At 42.2% G+C, this 16,163-nt stretch overlaps 1 protein-coding gene across 5 annotated transcripts in view; it reads right to left on the bottom strand.

Annotated features, from left to right (window-relative positions):
• ZNF608 (zinc finger protein 608) overlaps positions 1-15,828 on the bottom strand; it is an 84,107-nt gene extending 68,279 nt beyond the window's left edge. For 2 of the 5 annotated variants that reach the window (XM_062600108.1, XM_062600110.1), the window contains exons 1-2: positions 13,273-13,533; positions 11,256-12,513 (exon numbers count right to left, since the gene is read on the bottom strand). In XM_062600108.1, coding sequence (XP_062456092.1) covers positions 11,256-12,143 — 888 coding nt within the window. In that variant the 5' untranslated portion in view covers positions 12,144-12,513; positions 13,273-13,533. Of the gene's footprint in view, positions 1-11,255; positions 12,514-13,272; positions 13,534-15,541 lie in introns of those variants that run through there. The other 3 variants (XM_062600109.1, XM_062600111.1, XM_062600112.1) reach the window with 3 other exon arrangements.
• Positions 15,829-16,163: the final 335 nt, after the last annotated feature.

The raw sequence follows: 16,163 nt of genomic DNA, 5'->3' as shown, positions 1-16,163 counted from the left end.
CTGTGATAAATATTACAGTTTGAGGAAAAATGTAAATCTTGGAAGTAATCTGAAAAGAGTTGGCAACTTTTCTTCCCAAAGTAAATCCAAAGGCTCAAAAAATAAATATTCAAGAGCATTAATTTGTTTCTAGATGTGTGCGTGCAAGTAAAACAGCAGTCATAATGTGGAAATTTGAGTCACATTTTGCAACTAATTGGAAGCAGATTAGAATTCTGCCTCAGGGGAACATTGTCAAACTAGAAGCTGGAGCAAATGAAGAAAGAGGTGAAAGCATCGTGAAGAGCTGACAGATTTACAGTGCTCAAGGCAATAAACGGGTACTAGATGAAAATGAATGTGCTTCACTGTACTGCATGCAGTTCTCAGTCATATCTCAGCAATAACAGCACACAGCCATGAAACTATTATTTTCAAGAGATGGTGGAGAGGAAAAGAGTAGGAATGAAAAAGCTACTATTCAGACTGTGTGCAAAAAAATATAAATCATATAGTGACTCAAGTTGTTATAAGAATAATCAAATTGGTAATACTGGGCCCTGTTTTGTAACCTGGACTCATCTCAAGTAGGACTTATGCAGACATAATGCAATGATCTACTTCTGTGAGTTGTGAAAGGACTGCAAACTCACTGTCAGCAAGAGACAAAGCATTAAGCTCTGAATAGGAAAAAAAAAATCAAGCTAAGAATAACACACAGTCCTATAGACAGATAAATCAGAGGCAGAAAGAAAGAATTCTTTTGTAAGGGGTGAATAGGGAAAGGTTGGAGGAGAATATAAAAATGAAATGAAGTGTAAGGGATAAAGTACCAATGGTGTAATGGAAACAGCTGCTAGCTTTCTCCTTCAGTGTTTGGCATCTGGTGCAGCATCATAGGAAATATTGTTAAAGGATCTGGACATGGAATGTAAATATAAACAATCAGCCAAATCTCAGCTGCTGTATTTATGAAACAGTAGCAGGGTTTTATATATATATATAGATATAGATATAAAAATATATATATATAAAATATATATAAAAAACTGTGTGTGTGTGCACGTGACTATATAATCCCACCCTTTAACAGCAACTAGTAATACTAAGTTTATTACATCAAACTACACCTTACTACCAGGTTAAAGGAGGTAGAAATATGAATTTAGTTTTCTTTAGTAACATAGGACGTAGAAGAACGACCTTGTTTGTGCACAACTTACTACAATATGTTTCCCTCAAATTCCAGAACACAGTGCAATTCAACATATGCTGCCTGACATTAAACCACGACAGTGAAATTTTATGTCAAATATGTTCAATAGATCCAACACACTCCTGGAGTATTAGAGCCGTACTTTCAGAGCAGGTCAACTAAACAACTTCCTGGACATTTGCTCAATCAAATTTGAAAGTTCTAGCTGCAAAACAAAGTCCAATTCAGGTATCAAGTATGTTTTTAATTGAATTTGCTTCTGTTACCTTTTGTTGCAGAGACAGACTCTCATTTCCCTCCTCCAAAAAGGAAGAATTGGCAAGAACATAAAACCCAGAAATACACAACTACTGCTGTTACTCCACTGTTATAAGCCTATAATAAAGCACAGATTTGATAGTACTATCCATGTACTGTGGCGAACCACACACAAATAAACAGTTCTCCATGAAGAATGAAAACCCAAAGACCAAACCTTTCCAATTTAAACATTATTGTTGCTTTTAACATGAGCCATCCGCAAAAAAATCAGCCAAGGAGGTGACAGGAAATCCAAAAATAATTTGGTCTGGCCCTATGCACTATGAGAACAGAGGTTACAAGTTGCATTTGACTCTTCGTAACCGTTGAGGAAAAGGAAGCTGTGAAAAGTATAAAATCTAAGCTTATGTAACAGACACCTATGGCACTACAGAGACGTATTTCCATCATGGCTCAGCACAGCATCACTGCAGTTCATCAGTGAAGGTGGCACATGACTAGGGTGAATTTATGGCGAGGGGGGAGGGGGGGGGCCTTAACAAAACCCCTGAATTAAGTCAATGGCTAATGCGAAAGCCTAAAAGTGTGCAAAATCAAACTGTCTAGTGTCCCCAGTTAAAGAGGCCAGATGTGCCTCAAAACTTTCTGGGAAACTGAGCGTAAACTTGGGTGCTTTCTTTCATTAGAAGGATGAAAGAAAGTGACTTCTAGCAGTTTACAAAAGTGTGACCAATTGGGACTTAGTCTTCTCTTGCTAATTGAAGCATTAAAAAAAAAAAAAAAAAGAAGCGCCTGCTTCTGAGGGCAAACTACAAACTACAAACATGTACTTTTTTTATAATCCACTGCCACATGATAAAAAACAGAATCAAGCTGACTGGTAGAAACTTGACTGGCAACCAAAGACCAAGCTATTATTTCAAACTGTCATGGGAAAGCAATAAAATTGCTACTAGGTCTCCTCATGTTACTCTTCAATAAAAAGAAGCCGTCGGGGAAATAAGAGGAAAAGAAAACACATCAAAACCTCTAAAGTTCCTTTAAGTAAAAGTATACTTTTGTGGCATAATGCCATCTGCTTCCTGCTTAACACGACAAGACAATTCAACAACATGAATATCAGTGTTTTATAAATACCAAGCAAACACAATCAATATATTTTAGTTTGTTCTTTTAACTGTAAAAACTGCATTCCCATACCACTATTGGCACACATTTGAAACACCCCCATGGGCACATTTTTCTTATGGTACTGTACTAGTTGACAATGGATATTCCCAGGGGACAGAAATACCTCAACCAAGTTGAGTTTGTGGCCAGAAATAATATTTAGGCTGGGAAGACTTAAAAACTGATTGGGGGGGAGGGGAGCGGGGAAGATAGGAGAATATGAAGGAACCAAATTTTCAGTACTTATTTCTTCCTCAAGACTGGTAAGTCACAATGGTAAAGGAAGATTTACCATAAAGGACAATTCAACGCTGCACAGTGTACCAACAATTTACTTACTTCAAAATTTACTAAAACAAAGAGCTTCCATTTTAAATTCACACTGCCTTTGACCTGAATAGCCTCACTGGATGTTACAAGAGACTTAGCAGTATTTGCCTACCTACAGGAAATGCAGACATTCATATTGCCAAACATCTCTCCCTAAAAATGCATCATTTTCACTCATACTGTTGGCTTAAAAGTTCAGTAAGTGTAAAGTAATCAAATGCCACAGATGCACAGGATGGAAAACCTACAGTCACCAATTCTGTTTCACTCCATGCAGCTCGCTACCCACTCATTCAAATCAAATTTAAATGGCCCTGTGTACAAGCATCTATTTCATGTACTTGTACATGTACATGCACACATAGGAACCATCAGAGAAAAACTATCTATTCCCACCCCCTTGAATTTTTTTTCAGCTCTCTTTTTCAAAGAAAAAAAATACAAAGATTTTGCTTGTCAGTCAAGTCCTTCTGAATAGTTTTACAACTTTTCATTCAAATGTAAAGGCTTTGTTCCAATTGCCAAGACCATTTAGTCAGAATTAAAAGAGAAAAATGCAACAGAGAAAGTGAAACAGTGAAAAGTGTACAGTGAAACCTTGGCTACAGCACAAGGAAAAGTTATAGCCTGATCTTCCTATTCGCCCAAATGGCTACTCATAGCCTGTGGTAAATCGCTGTTTTAATTTCATGAATGTAACCCAAAAAAACCTGCAATTTAAGAATCTCATTTTAAGAAAATCCCTCAAGTCCTGTTATGAAAACTGGTAATTATCTTTATTCAAATTCTCATATTTCAAACATATTTTTAAGCAAATTAAAAATGATAGCTTGTATTATTATTCACTTAGGTTAAACACTACACCACAAAAGAGCTTCACTGGGCATAAATGTTTTGGTGTGAAAGGGGAAAAAATGGCGAATTGAAGAACTAATGAAGAAATGTAAACAATTATTTCTATTTTTTAGAAAGTTACTTAAATTTTGTAATTACACAATCATCAAAAGTTTCAAGGGCCACCATTTTGCTATCTTTCACCCAGCAGGTAGTACTACCTACAGAAACCACAAAAAAAGCAAGGTCAATGTAATTGCTGTGATTATTAATAAACAAAACCTCCCTGACATGTAAACATACCAAAACCAACACAAGACTTTAACAAAACTATGGATAGCCCTCCAACTGAAGTCACTTCATCCACAGGTGTGACACCTTCTGAGGTCTCAGAGGGTGTGTATCTAGTACAAGAAATAAAGCACAGTTCAGAGCTGGATAATCTCTCCAAACTTTTCAGGAAATACAATGACATATCAGAGTCTATGTTATGACATTATGCAAGTGCAGTGTAAAGCTGGTATAGTGCTACGTGCTACATTAATTGAAGAATTACCTGGTTGTTGGACCTTCTTTCTATGTCCAGCAGGAAGTATCCTAGCTCAGAGCAAGGCAGACTGTAAAGCTAGATTACATTCAGGCACCTCAATTGTATAACATGGAAAAAATTCTGCAATATGTAGCTGATATACAATTCAAACTACATAAATGAGAAGTATAACTGAAAAGCAGAGAGCATTCAGTAATGACATCCAGAACGTCAATACACACAGTTGCCTAAGTAGGCTGAAGTGATCTAACCTTTTTTTAAGGGTGCGTCACGGAAATCTAAACTATAAACAATCTTTATCAAAACTAGAAGTAAAGGCGGTATTTCTGATGGCATAAATGTTAGCATTTTCAAGACTATTTTTGATAATGCTTGTAAACGTACTCAGATATGACACATGCCAGTAACGTTGCACAAAACTTTTTAGAAACATAGCACATAACTGAAAAAGAAAGCTTCAGCAAGACCACTACAACAAAGAGTATGGCTGGAGGCGTAAACATGCATGTATGGTCTGTCAAGACACCGCTGACATAGTAGGCATTTTGCAGAACCTCTAACACTAAATATATTTGGCCTAGGTCTCCCAACTCCATTTCTTTCTGTTCTCTCTTCATACTAGTCTTCTGATCTAGTGCTTCACAGACCATGTTCTGTGACCTTTAATCTCTGTGGTTCCTGGATACGCGAGCCATTTAGTGGCTTCAGAGAAGGGGAAAAGAAAAAGGCTCCAGGATACAATTTTGTGCTTAATATTAACTCCATGCTTGACGTTATTTCAAGGACGTCTCAGATCAACTGCTGTGCCACCCCTCTCCCTGGATTTGAACAAGTAAAGACATCGAAGTGCCCTCCAGTCTAATTCTCAACTGGACCAAGGTCTTGAAACAACCTGGGTAGCAAATGAAGGCAGTAGGACTTACACAAGTGTTCTGAAATCTAGTGGCTCCTCATAGAAACCACAGCAAGTTTAGAGTCCCCCCTGCTCTCCCCCCCCCCCCCCCCAAAAAAAGAAAAAAAACAAAACAAAAAAGCCACGCCACTGGGAGCAGCCAGCTCTGGGGCTCGATGGCATGGAATACATTCACGGACTTTCTGGACATGGTGAGTAAAGTGCTAATAGAAACAGAAGCAGAGCTGCAAAGCCCTGTACCATGCCTGGTTTTTTAGTATGTAATGGATACTATTATGTCCCCCTGTCCTCTCAGCAGGAAGGAAACTTTTTTAAAAAAGAATCCACCTGTTTTACAAAGTAAACATAGGACAAATCCTGCTCTCACTGAAGTAAACAGCCTGCTTTTACAAATGCAAATCCCATGGCTAACACAGACCAAAGGGAGGGGAACACTGCATTCAACATCCAAAGGATGTGTTCAATTAATGGGAAGCAGGCCACAGAATCTCCCATAAACGTCAGCATTAGGCAGCCTAGAGCTGACACCTTTTCTAAAACTAGACACATTTCTCATGGAAGAAAAAAAAAAAGTTTTAGCATGCAAGAGAAACTTCACATTGCAGACTTATGATTTAAGTTGTTGTTGATAAAATAGCTTTCCAATTATCACAGTCCTCGTAGGAGAAGCAGGAATGCATTGTGTGTTAATGATCACAACCAGGGGTCCGAGCTTTACTCTTTTGTCAGAACTAGAGCAGATCCTCCCCGCAGCTTCACCATTAACATGTCTGTTTCCTGTCAGACCACTCAGAGATAATGTCATTTATCTCAGGGCGGCACAAGACCAGTCATTAGCTTCAATAAAAGACCTCAAACAAAGGCCGGATGGCGTTTTATCCAGGGCTCATAGGCTGCAGCCAAGAATCTCATTGCCTAACAGTTCAGAACTTAAGTTACCTTTAAAAGAATAATTTTCCAGCTATCAACAATTCTACAACACTTCTCTGAAGAGCAGAAAAGTCGCTGCATGGAAAATTTTAATCAATGGTTTTATCATATACAATTAGGTGACTGATAAGAGCTTGCTAAAGTTATCCTTTGAAAGTCTTCTTTTTTCTTTCTCTCTTTCTTTCTTTCTTTTACCTCTCAGGGAAAAACTGACAGAATAATTCAGGTTCTAGCTAAATAGTATGATCTTTGAAGAACTGACCCTTATTGTGTTTGCCTGCAGGAGGTGATTCACTATTATAAATTCTTCAATGACTGAGCTTCTGGAAATCTCTTTAAATGAAAGTGGAACCGGTTAAATGTATGTATGAACATGTGTTTTCACAGTCTCTCCTGTATTATTGCATTTCAGAAAGCGTCTATAAAGTGCCAGGTGAACTTTTTAAAATAATGATAATAATAATAAAAAAGAACGAGAGTCAAAAAGTATGAGCAAATCACAGCTATCCAATTCCTGTTTTTATGTTGAAAACTAGGAACAGATGGTACTTTCCATGTTACTTGAACCTGGTTATTGAACACCTCTGTGGTTACGGGAGATTTTGCTTAGCACTTTTAACATACATTTCATTTATTGGACTATAAAACGCTACTTTGGAAAAACAAGTCTTTATTATAACTGTAATTAAAACAATCTTGCAGCAAAGCCCTTTAACACGGAGAACATGCTTAACCTCATGACATCTGGACAATCAATCCTTTCCTTTTTACTGGGTATTTATGAAGTTATTAAAATTGTAAAATTACCGATGCCCCAAGTGAAATATTTCCCCGGGAGCTCTGAATAAGCTCATCAGCGGCAATACTTGCCTGTAGAAATGTTCGGGGCCAGCCCCCGCTGTGCCGCGCTCGCCCCCGCTTTGCCCAGGAATTCAATGGCAGCTCTTGGTCATACATATTGGCAGGGGGTCAGCAGGTTCACGCCAAAAGCTTTCCTCGGCCAAGGGGCAGCACCTCTTCACCCAGCTCCAAAAGCTCGGTCACACCACTAGACAACACTACAGAACTTGAAGAACCTTGAGCTGCGCTTATTGTTCGACACCCATAGTTATCAATGTTTTTAACAGCTAAATCCCTTATGTAGCTTTCAAAACAGTTTGCTGTCAAACAACAATGGACTTTGTTCTTTAATTACAGCAAGTGACCCCCGTGCCCTTTTATTTCACAGCGAATAAACTGCACCCAAGGCCAGCGAGAAGAGTACATGAAAAGCATATCTCCTTAGCATCATTAATCGCGGCACGCACTTAAATGATTTACATCAATGCGTAAAACGCACACAGAATTTCCTGATGAAGTGTAAAACGCCCTCAATCCTGCTATAAAACGTGAAGAATGAAATAAGCAATACCAGCCAAAATGTTAATTTATTGAAGTCAACTTTCAGATGTGAAATGTAGTCTTAATGAAAAAACAATAAACTAATACAAAAGAAATAAATTCCATCCTGGAATATTACTGGACTGATTCATTTTAAAATTGTAACCAGAGGTTTTACAGCTTTGACTATAGGTTCAGCCTTCTGTATTATTTCCACTTAAACACACAGATTTTCATATGCCAAATATAACCTTCCCATATCTCAAAGTAAAGTGAGCCCTTAAATCCCAAACTCTTCCTGTAACACACAAAGCAAAACTGTGTAGATAATCTGAACACTTTTCAATGTAACAGCTGTCAAAATTACAAAAGCATAGCAAAAAAAAAAGGGGGGGGGGAAGATGAAGAGTTCATGCTGACAAACCCTCACTAACTGTGCTAAAAAAAAATAGTGTGGCTGAGGAATGGAGAATGGAGACAGGTTTTAACACCAAAAATCTTAGGAGTGGTTAGCGTACCTGTCAAGGCTACTTATTCAGACATGTCACTGGTGGCTTAACCACAAAACGGGCTGCACGAATATAGCTCAAACATCCTAGAATTACAGCATACTTTGACTTTATCCACATATTAGGGGAGTGGCGACTTTTACAACATACTTGCGGTTTCTGCATAAAAGAGCCAGCAGAACACAGTCATTGATTTAATTAGGCTTCATAAGATCCAATTTATCATGTTTTACATGACTTTCTGCAGCAAGGAAACAGAATAAATAGACCAAAAATAGACATAGAAGCATGCCTTGAAAATTAAACAGTGACTACAACTCTTGGGAATCTGCTCCAACCTTTTCACAAATAGTAAACAAATGCAGTATTATATTCCACAGCACATACAAAAAACCTCTGATCTTTAATCAGTAGGCATTAACTCACTTGGATCTAGCAAAAAAAAGCATACAATTTAATGAGACATGTCTTTCATGAACATTAAGACAACCAGAAATCGATTAAAACATGCAGGCTTGAGAATTATATACTCATCTAGAGACACAAAGGTGCTTCGTGCAAGCGTTGCACATCTAGTGTGTAAACAGTCAAAACGAGAACATTTTAATGAATCTAAAATCCTTAAAATATATGTGTGTGTGTATGTGTGTGTGTGTGTGTGTATAAATAACGATAATTAAACATTTTTGGGGAAAAAAGCCAGAACAACAAGCACAATAATACCACAGGCAAGGCTTAAAGTTGCAACTATTGTCAGCAACGAACTTTATTGTTATCATATGGCTAGGAAGGAACGTTCTTTAGGGAGAGAAGCGCTAGGAGATGTTATTGGAGCCAGCGAGCAAGCACACTATTGTGCCAGACAATGGCCAACACTGCACGACTCTAATGGGCGAAGCCTATATTAAAGTCACTGTGTGCCAACAGCAGCGGCTGTTACTGGAAATGCAAGCTGCAAACCTCCCAGAGAAGCAACAACTACAACACAAAGTGCACTCCCGACTCTAAACCACTCCATACATGTTTGCTCTTAATTTACATATGATCCGATTTACATTGCACGTACGAGTACTCGCATGTGTATGAATTCTTCATACAATTTCCTGTATGACTAGAGAGTGAAAAGAACACAAAAACTGGAGAAACCACACCACTCTCTAATCTCTGTTGCCATGACAGCAGCCTTTGAGATACTGAAATGTTCAGATTGCCAGCTAAACAAAATTGTTGAATGTGAACATTTGGCTGAAAGATTAAAAGGCTAAGGGGGTTGCAAAAGGGCAGTACCTCCCACATTCCAGGCAGCCACTGAATCCAATCAAATGGCTCTGACTCTTTAACCACAACCATTGTGAAGACCGGATTAGGGCAATTTATCTAGATAGTTAAAGCAGATTAGAGAACTGCAATTTGAAGACTATTGGCAACAAAAGTAAATGCCTACTGTACTAAGTTAATAAAAAGACCATGGGATTTTAGGACACCTTTCTACAGCGAGCACAACTTTCGTAAATCAAAGTGCAAACATACACCTATGAATTAAAACAATCTTTTTTTTTCTCATCTGCATTTAGAAAGGTTACAAGGCTCATTCAAATTCATCTGTAGATACGATATCTTAAAAGCAATAATATGCACACAATATGAAATTTAATTCGCTCCTTGCCTTGAACACAAGCCCTTGAAATTATCGTCGTTTTCTGAACAAATATGTGATGCCACAAACACCCGAATCTAATCCTTAAAAGTCTACCGAAGAAAAAAATTACACAACCTTCAACGTCACTGAAAAACAAAAAGCCAGTAACAGGTCATAAAAAGGCATAACTTTCCCCTGAGATCTTCAGCCCTCCCAGACACTTGCAGACCACTCCGTACAGTTAACACCAACGCGAAAGTTTTCCCGTCCCCGAGCATTCACCCAGGGAAGCTGTAAAAGCAGGCAATTGCAGACAATCAAGGCGCAGTCTAACACCCTGGCACTGCTCGTGGGGAGGTGGGGAGCTGCTGCTTTCCCTTTCGGGTAGGCTTCGTCCTCCCGGTGTAACAACCTGTGGAATTCGTCTGCCTCGTAGTCCCGGGCCAACGCGAGCCCCCGAGGTCCCGGAGAAGCAGCCTGCTGCCCTCTGGACCCAGCAATTCCTGCTGACACCAGAACCTGCCCGAATGAGCAGTAACAAAAGGCAAACTCTCCCTCCGCCCTTCCCTAAGGGCACGAGGCCATTTACTCTTCCAGAAAGCATCCTTCACACGTTAATAGAAAGCAAGAAAAACACACACCCCCATTTGATTTCTTTCATACATTTCAACCACTCGGCAAACAAGTAGTTGACATCCAAGAACCCACAGGGCTCAGATAAGGAAGCTCCCCAGGCAGGAGACAAACTGTTCTGCAAGCTGTTTTGCACACACAGCGCAGTACAAGGTGCATTCCCCTCCTCCCAGCCTCCTCCTTCCAGGAGGACTAGAGGCACCGCCTGTCTGCTGGCTCACTCCTTCCCCTTCTCCACACCAGCTGCGGGGGCCTCGCGGCTGCTGCACCAGCACAGGAGCCCCCGGCAACCACAAGCATCCCACATCTCCACCAAGGGCAGTGGCGCGGCCCGGGTCTGCTGATGCCTCTCTTCTCCCAGGCGCAACCCGGGCTCCAAAGCGGGGGTCAGGGAAAAGGGAGGGAAGAGTCCCCTTAAGCCTGGGACAGCAACGGCTGTGAATATCCGCCTGTGTCATAGCAAGAGGCCGGTACATGTAACTCCAGGACCTGCTGCTGGTGGAGCCTGAGCTACACAGCCCCCTAGGCAAACACACGAACCTCCAGCCTGACAACACGTGCCATCCCACTGGTACCAGCACCGCCACTCACTGCTAAAACCAGAGACAGCTCAGTCAGGGTCATCTCGGGGTTTTGTCCTTTTGGGTGAATGCAATCAAAAGAGGCAGACAACATGAAACAGAAATGTTCTCCAGGTCTGCGGATGGGCAGAGGAAATCAAAAGGAAAAGCTGCACACTCAAAACATGGTGTCTTCTGCCTAGGGACAGGGATTTTTGGTTTAGAAGAAGAACAGATGCATGTCACATACACAACAGAGATAACAACAGGAGCCAAGCACACAGTTGTGGGAAGTTTATCATAGACACAGGGAGACACAGAAGAGAGGTGGTGGAGAGGAGCTTGTCCTACCTTTTCTGTTTTCAATTTCTTGATTCGCCTGTGGCTCTCCTCCTCCTCCTCTTCCTTCTTTACCAAAATAGAGTTCCCCATTAACCCTGAATCCGGGGTACTTTTGCTCACCTCCCCCACAGCGGAGGAGGCGCAGTGGAAGGGGCTGCTGCTCCCACCACCGCCTCCCTTGGCCCCGTAGCCATACAGGTGCCCAGGGGGAGCTTGGCTGCCGCCACCCCCACTGCCGTTGGGGTGGCCCTGCTGCAGGTCATGCTGCTTGTCCTTCCTGGATTTCCCCGCATCCTTATCCCGCTTGGAGCCTCTGCTGCCCTGGTTTTTACCTGGTTTCTCCTCTTTGTTTTTCCCACAAGAGGCAATAGTGTTGTTGTTGCTGGTGCTGTTATTATTGCCGTTTGGGTTACTGCTCACACTTTGACCCAGTGCTGAATTCATGCCAGTTGCCTCTCCAGGGCGCCCTTGGACTTCCTGCCTCTTGCCAGCACTGCTGATCTCAGGAATCCCATACAAGGCAGCAGAAGGCAGAGATTTATTAGCATCCTTAGAAGTTTTACTCCTTTTCACTTTTGATTTGCTAGTCTCTTTGTGAGAGGAATTCCCCTGGGGAGCAGAGGGCTGAACAGAAGCAAATTTTAGGCCGTCAGCTAAGGCTGAGGTAGCATTAGCCCCACTGGAAGCCAGACCCCCGCAATCCTTGGAGCTGGTGTTGTTGCTGCTGCTGGTATTCGTGGAATTATTCATCTCAAATTTCTGTCTGTCCTTTTCCAAATCGGCGTCCAAATCGATTATTAAATTCCCAACCCCAATTTCCCAATCATCGCCACTGTCGTAAGTATCAACTGTGTTTGGATCCACACCTTTTCCTGCAGTGGAAGTGTTCACTGACATCCTGAAGATGAGATCTCTAGAATAAAAATCCGATGAACTTTCCTTTGGAGATGTGGGGACATTCGTTTATCTCCGTTGGGCTTTTTTAAATTTAACTCTTCTCGTCTTCCTCCCCCAGGTATGTCTAGGTTTATACCCTGCAGTCCACGTCCACCTTTTCCTGTGAGGAGGGGAAAAGTCGAATATTTCTTGTCTGGGTGTTACCAGAATATAATACGATTAATAAAAAGGGGGAAGGCAGGGGGAGCAAAATCATTCGATATTTCCACGGGTTGCTTTGTTTTTAAGTTTGTTAAACCGGAGGCAAAGGCTGTGATGCTTTTATAGTGAGCATCTTGAATCTAGTTGTATCCCAACATCCACGATCTCTCTTAAAAAGTCATGTCCAAAAAAAGAAGAAAAAAAAACACAAAAATTTAACTACATGATTTAAATCCACAAAGCTCAGGAAATACAGACTTAGGACTCGTGCCTAGCTGTTGGAGCACATGTTGTAATCTAACCCCCTGGACCACCACCTAGGCACAAAGGGAGAAAAGGAAGGACACAGATTCACTCTTCAGTGCATTCCATGAATTCTGTGGTTTTAAACCAGACCCTTGAAGTTTTGTTACTTTCCTGTATTATCTTTACCTCTTTCTACTTTCTACTTATTTTTTTTTTTGAAGGGGGGAGAGGGAGGAACAGAGAGAAGTGGGAAACCTAATTTTCCTTGGCACAATACAGGTTCTGTTAAACGCCAGCAACCTACATATACAAATGTTTACTGAAAATTACTAAACTCCACAGGTTAAAAAAAAAAAAAAAAAAAAAGAGAGAGAGAGAACAAAAAAGAAATAAAAAAGTCTTCTTTCTTTTAAAAATACACTTAAGATAACAGTTCTACAAGCAGTTCTAATGTACTCCTAGGTCACAAAATTGTTAGGTCTGTTAAATATAGTATTACTGACTGTACAGGAAACTGATTAAGACATACACTTTAAGTGATCTGCACCAAGGTGGCCTCAGTGACCACAAATGAGTGTGTGTTTGACAAAGCTTAGTTAAAACGATTTTTAAAGGGATCTCTCCCGTTTACAGTCGACTGTTGAAATATTTATACATATATATATATATGCATATTGCTTACCTTTAATCCTTTATCTTTTTTTTTTAATTAAACCAGCAAATCAAAATGCTGTTCCCACTCGTTTCAGCAACAACTCTGTGCCTCATTTTACTTAAAGAGCAAGTGATCAAGAAGTAGAAAGCAAGTAACATCTCAGCCAGTATAAATCGGTCAATAACATATCTCCCCCTACTTTGGCACACGGATCAGAAGTCCTTTTTTGTTTGTTTTTCCTCCTTGCTTTTTTTTAAAAAAAAGGAAAAAAAAAAAAAAAAAAAAAAAAAAAAGCTGTTCCTCACAACTTTACAAGCTGGTAGGTCACATCTCACATTCAGAACAGAAGCATCGCGGACCAGATTTTTGTTTGCTTTCCTGAATAAGCACCGAGAGGTAATAATAATCACAGTAATCTTAAAAATGTTTCCCCAACTTCACACTCCGTCTTCAGCCCTGGACCTCGGAGCCATCCTGATCAGTAAGTAATGATCCCATGAAACAAACCTACAGGCGTCCGGGTGTTACAAGACAGAATGTGCTAACATCGGGATAAATTAGTGAAAGGGAGGAAGGAAAAAAAGAAGAAGAAAGGACTGAAAATCTGGGCTGGATTCCGCCTGTTAGTTGGGAAGTGGCATTTTTTTCGCCCGTCCTGACAGATCTGATTTCTTGAACTAACTTGAGGGGAAGCGGAGGGGGAGGGGGGCCGAGGAAGAGGAGGAGCGGGAGGGGGAACTGCTGATCTTAGAAACCGGTTATCAAAACATTTTGTGGGAGTGGAGGAAGGAGAGCGCGCTCTCAAATGTAGTAAATTTTCCCAAGGATAGGGATGGGGAGAAGGGGTGGGTTTTTTCCTTCAAAATAAACGTTTGGGGGAAAAAAAAACATACGCACAGACCACAGTTCCGAATTTATGTCTAGGAAGAAAAAAAAAAAGGAAAAAAGGAGACGCTTGGACTAATCAGTCATGTGGTAAGCAATTCAGTAATTAGAGTCCAAAGAGATAAAACAGATGACCTTTTTTCAGGACAGATCGCTCTCCCCCCGCCCTTATTGTCTCAGCAAGCCTCGCAGTCTATTTCTTTCCTCCCTCTCCCTCCACCGGCCCTCCTTCCATTCCCCCCCCACCCCCGAAAGTCAGACGGGCTCAGAGCTTTAGCTTAGTATTTTTAATTAGCCGGCGTTGGGAAGCTAAAAACCCGTAATGAATTGCCGGTGGCGGGCGGGGGCGGGGGAGGGGCGGCCGCGCCAGCAACCGCCAACCCCCGAGGAGCGGCGGTTCCGTTACAGTTCAGGCCTCCCGCGTCACGTGAGGCTCGCGGGCTCAATTGGTTGTCGTGAGAACAAAAATGGGTGACAAGCGTATCAAGCAAATACTGATCTGGTCTTTAAAAAACACACACACGCACTCACACCGCAGAGCCCGTAAGGTCTCTCCCTCTCTCCCTCTCTCCTCCCCCCGCCTCCCCCCCCGCCAGGCCTGCCCGCCCCCCGCCGCCGCTGGCACCGCTACCAGTTACAGAGGGGAAACGTTTTCCTCAGCCAAGGGGATCCCTCAAGTTGAGGAGAGAGGGGGAACGAATGCCATGGCAAAAGCTTATGTTTCGGAGAAACACCTTATAAACCTTTCCTCGACCTATCTGCAATTTGTAGTAGTTCGGAAAGAGAAGGTGGCGAGGGTGGGAAGTTACTTGGAGGTTTCCACGTCCTCGCGGCTGCAGGCGGTGGCTGGCTGCTCGGTAGTCCCCAGCCTGCCGCCGCGATGGTGTCTGCTGGGGGCTTTTTTGGTGGGAGACGTCGGCAGGAAACGCTCAAGGCACCAGGAACAAATGGGCGATGCCACCACCACCGCCCCCACCCCTGGCTTCAGCCTTACATTTCTGGCATTAACATGTGACAGGAGAAATACCTCCGGTGCCACCAGGATCCGTCTGAACCCCGTCACTCCTGTTAACAAGTTACTTGCTCTTTAGGGGCTGGGGTGGGGGCGAGGATGCAGACCGGTCTGTAATTGTGTCACTTATATTTCCCCTCTTGGTTAGTTAAAGCCCCCCAAAGGCACTATGCTTTAACCCCCCCCCCCCCCCCAGTGCACCGTCAAGTATGATTTGTGTGACTACAGTGCTTTCACCCTCTTATTTCCCTCAAATAACTCATCCTCCTGCTTGTGGGATTTTTTTCACCCCCCCAAAAAAAACTAGTTATTTCAACGCCCCAAACTCTTAACACTCCCCTTTCCATGGAAAAAAAAGCCCCTCTAAGTGCTATAGACACACCACGCAACCGTACTTACGATCTGTATTGGATCGAGTTGACCTTTTCCTTCTAACTGCATTGAGTGTGTTTTTGTTGCAGCCGCTTTTTATTTTTGGAAAAAAAAAATCTAATGTCTTCAACAGATTTATTGTGTGTGGAAGAAGAGAGCACCAGATACCATGAACCTTCCTTTCTTAAAACAAAATAAAAACAAAAAACCAACAAAAAAACTACAAAAACAAAATCAGAGTCCCCCTGCACACACACATGTACACACACACACTACACAACGAGCTGCCTTTACGGCACCAGCGAGCGGCAGCGGCCGGGAGCGGAGGAGGGGGACCGGGAGCCGGCTCGGGCTCGGTACCTGAAAGGGACTTTTCTTTGTTCCCAATGCCCTTCCCCACGCGGCCAATCAGAGGCCAGCTTTTATGAAACCGGGCTCTCTGATTGGCCCGCCGCTCCTCCTGCCTGCCGGCGGGGGTGAGAGACAGAAACACGCACGCACGCACACACACGGGCGCGCGCGCACACACACACACACGCGCGCACATACACGCAGACACAGACAGACAGCCCCGCGTTTTGCAACCCTCCGACTACCCCCAGTGCTACAGTAGGCAGCCTCCTGCTGCAGCGAGATACAAATCATGTTT

Source organism: Rhea pennata, chromosome Z (assembly GCF_028389875.1).
Source record: "Rhea pennata isolate bPtePen1 chromosome Z, bPtePen1.pri, whole genome shotgun sequence".
In the NCBI taxonomy this organism is placed as follows: domain Eukaryota; kingdom Metazoa; phylum Chordata; class Aves; order Rheiformes; family Rheidae; genus Rhea; species Rhea pennata.
The sequence above is the reverse complement of the archived record's forward strand: the minus strand, read 5'-3'. Positions and strand labels throughout refer to the sequence as shown.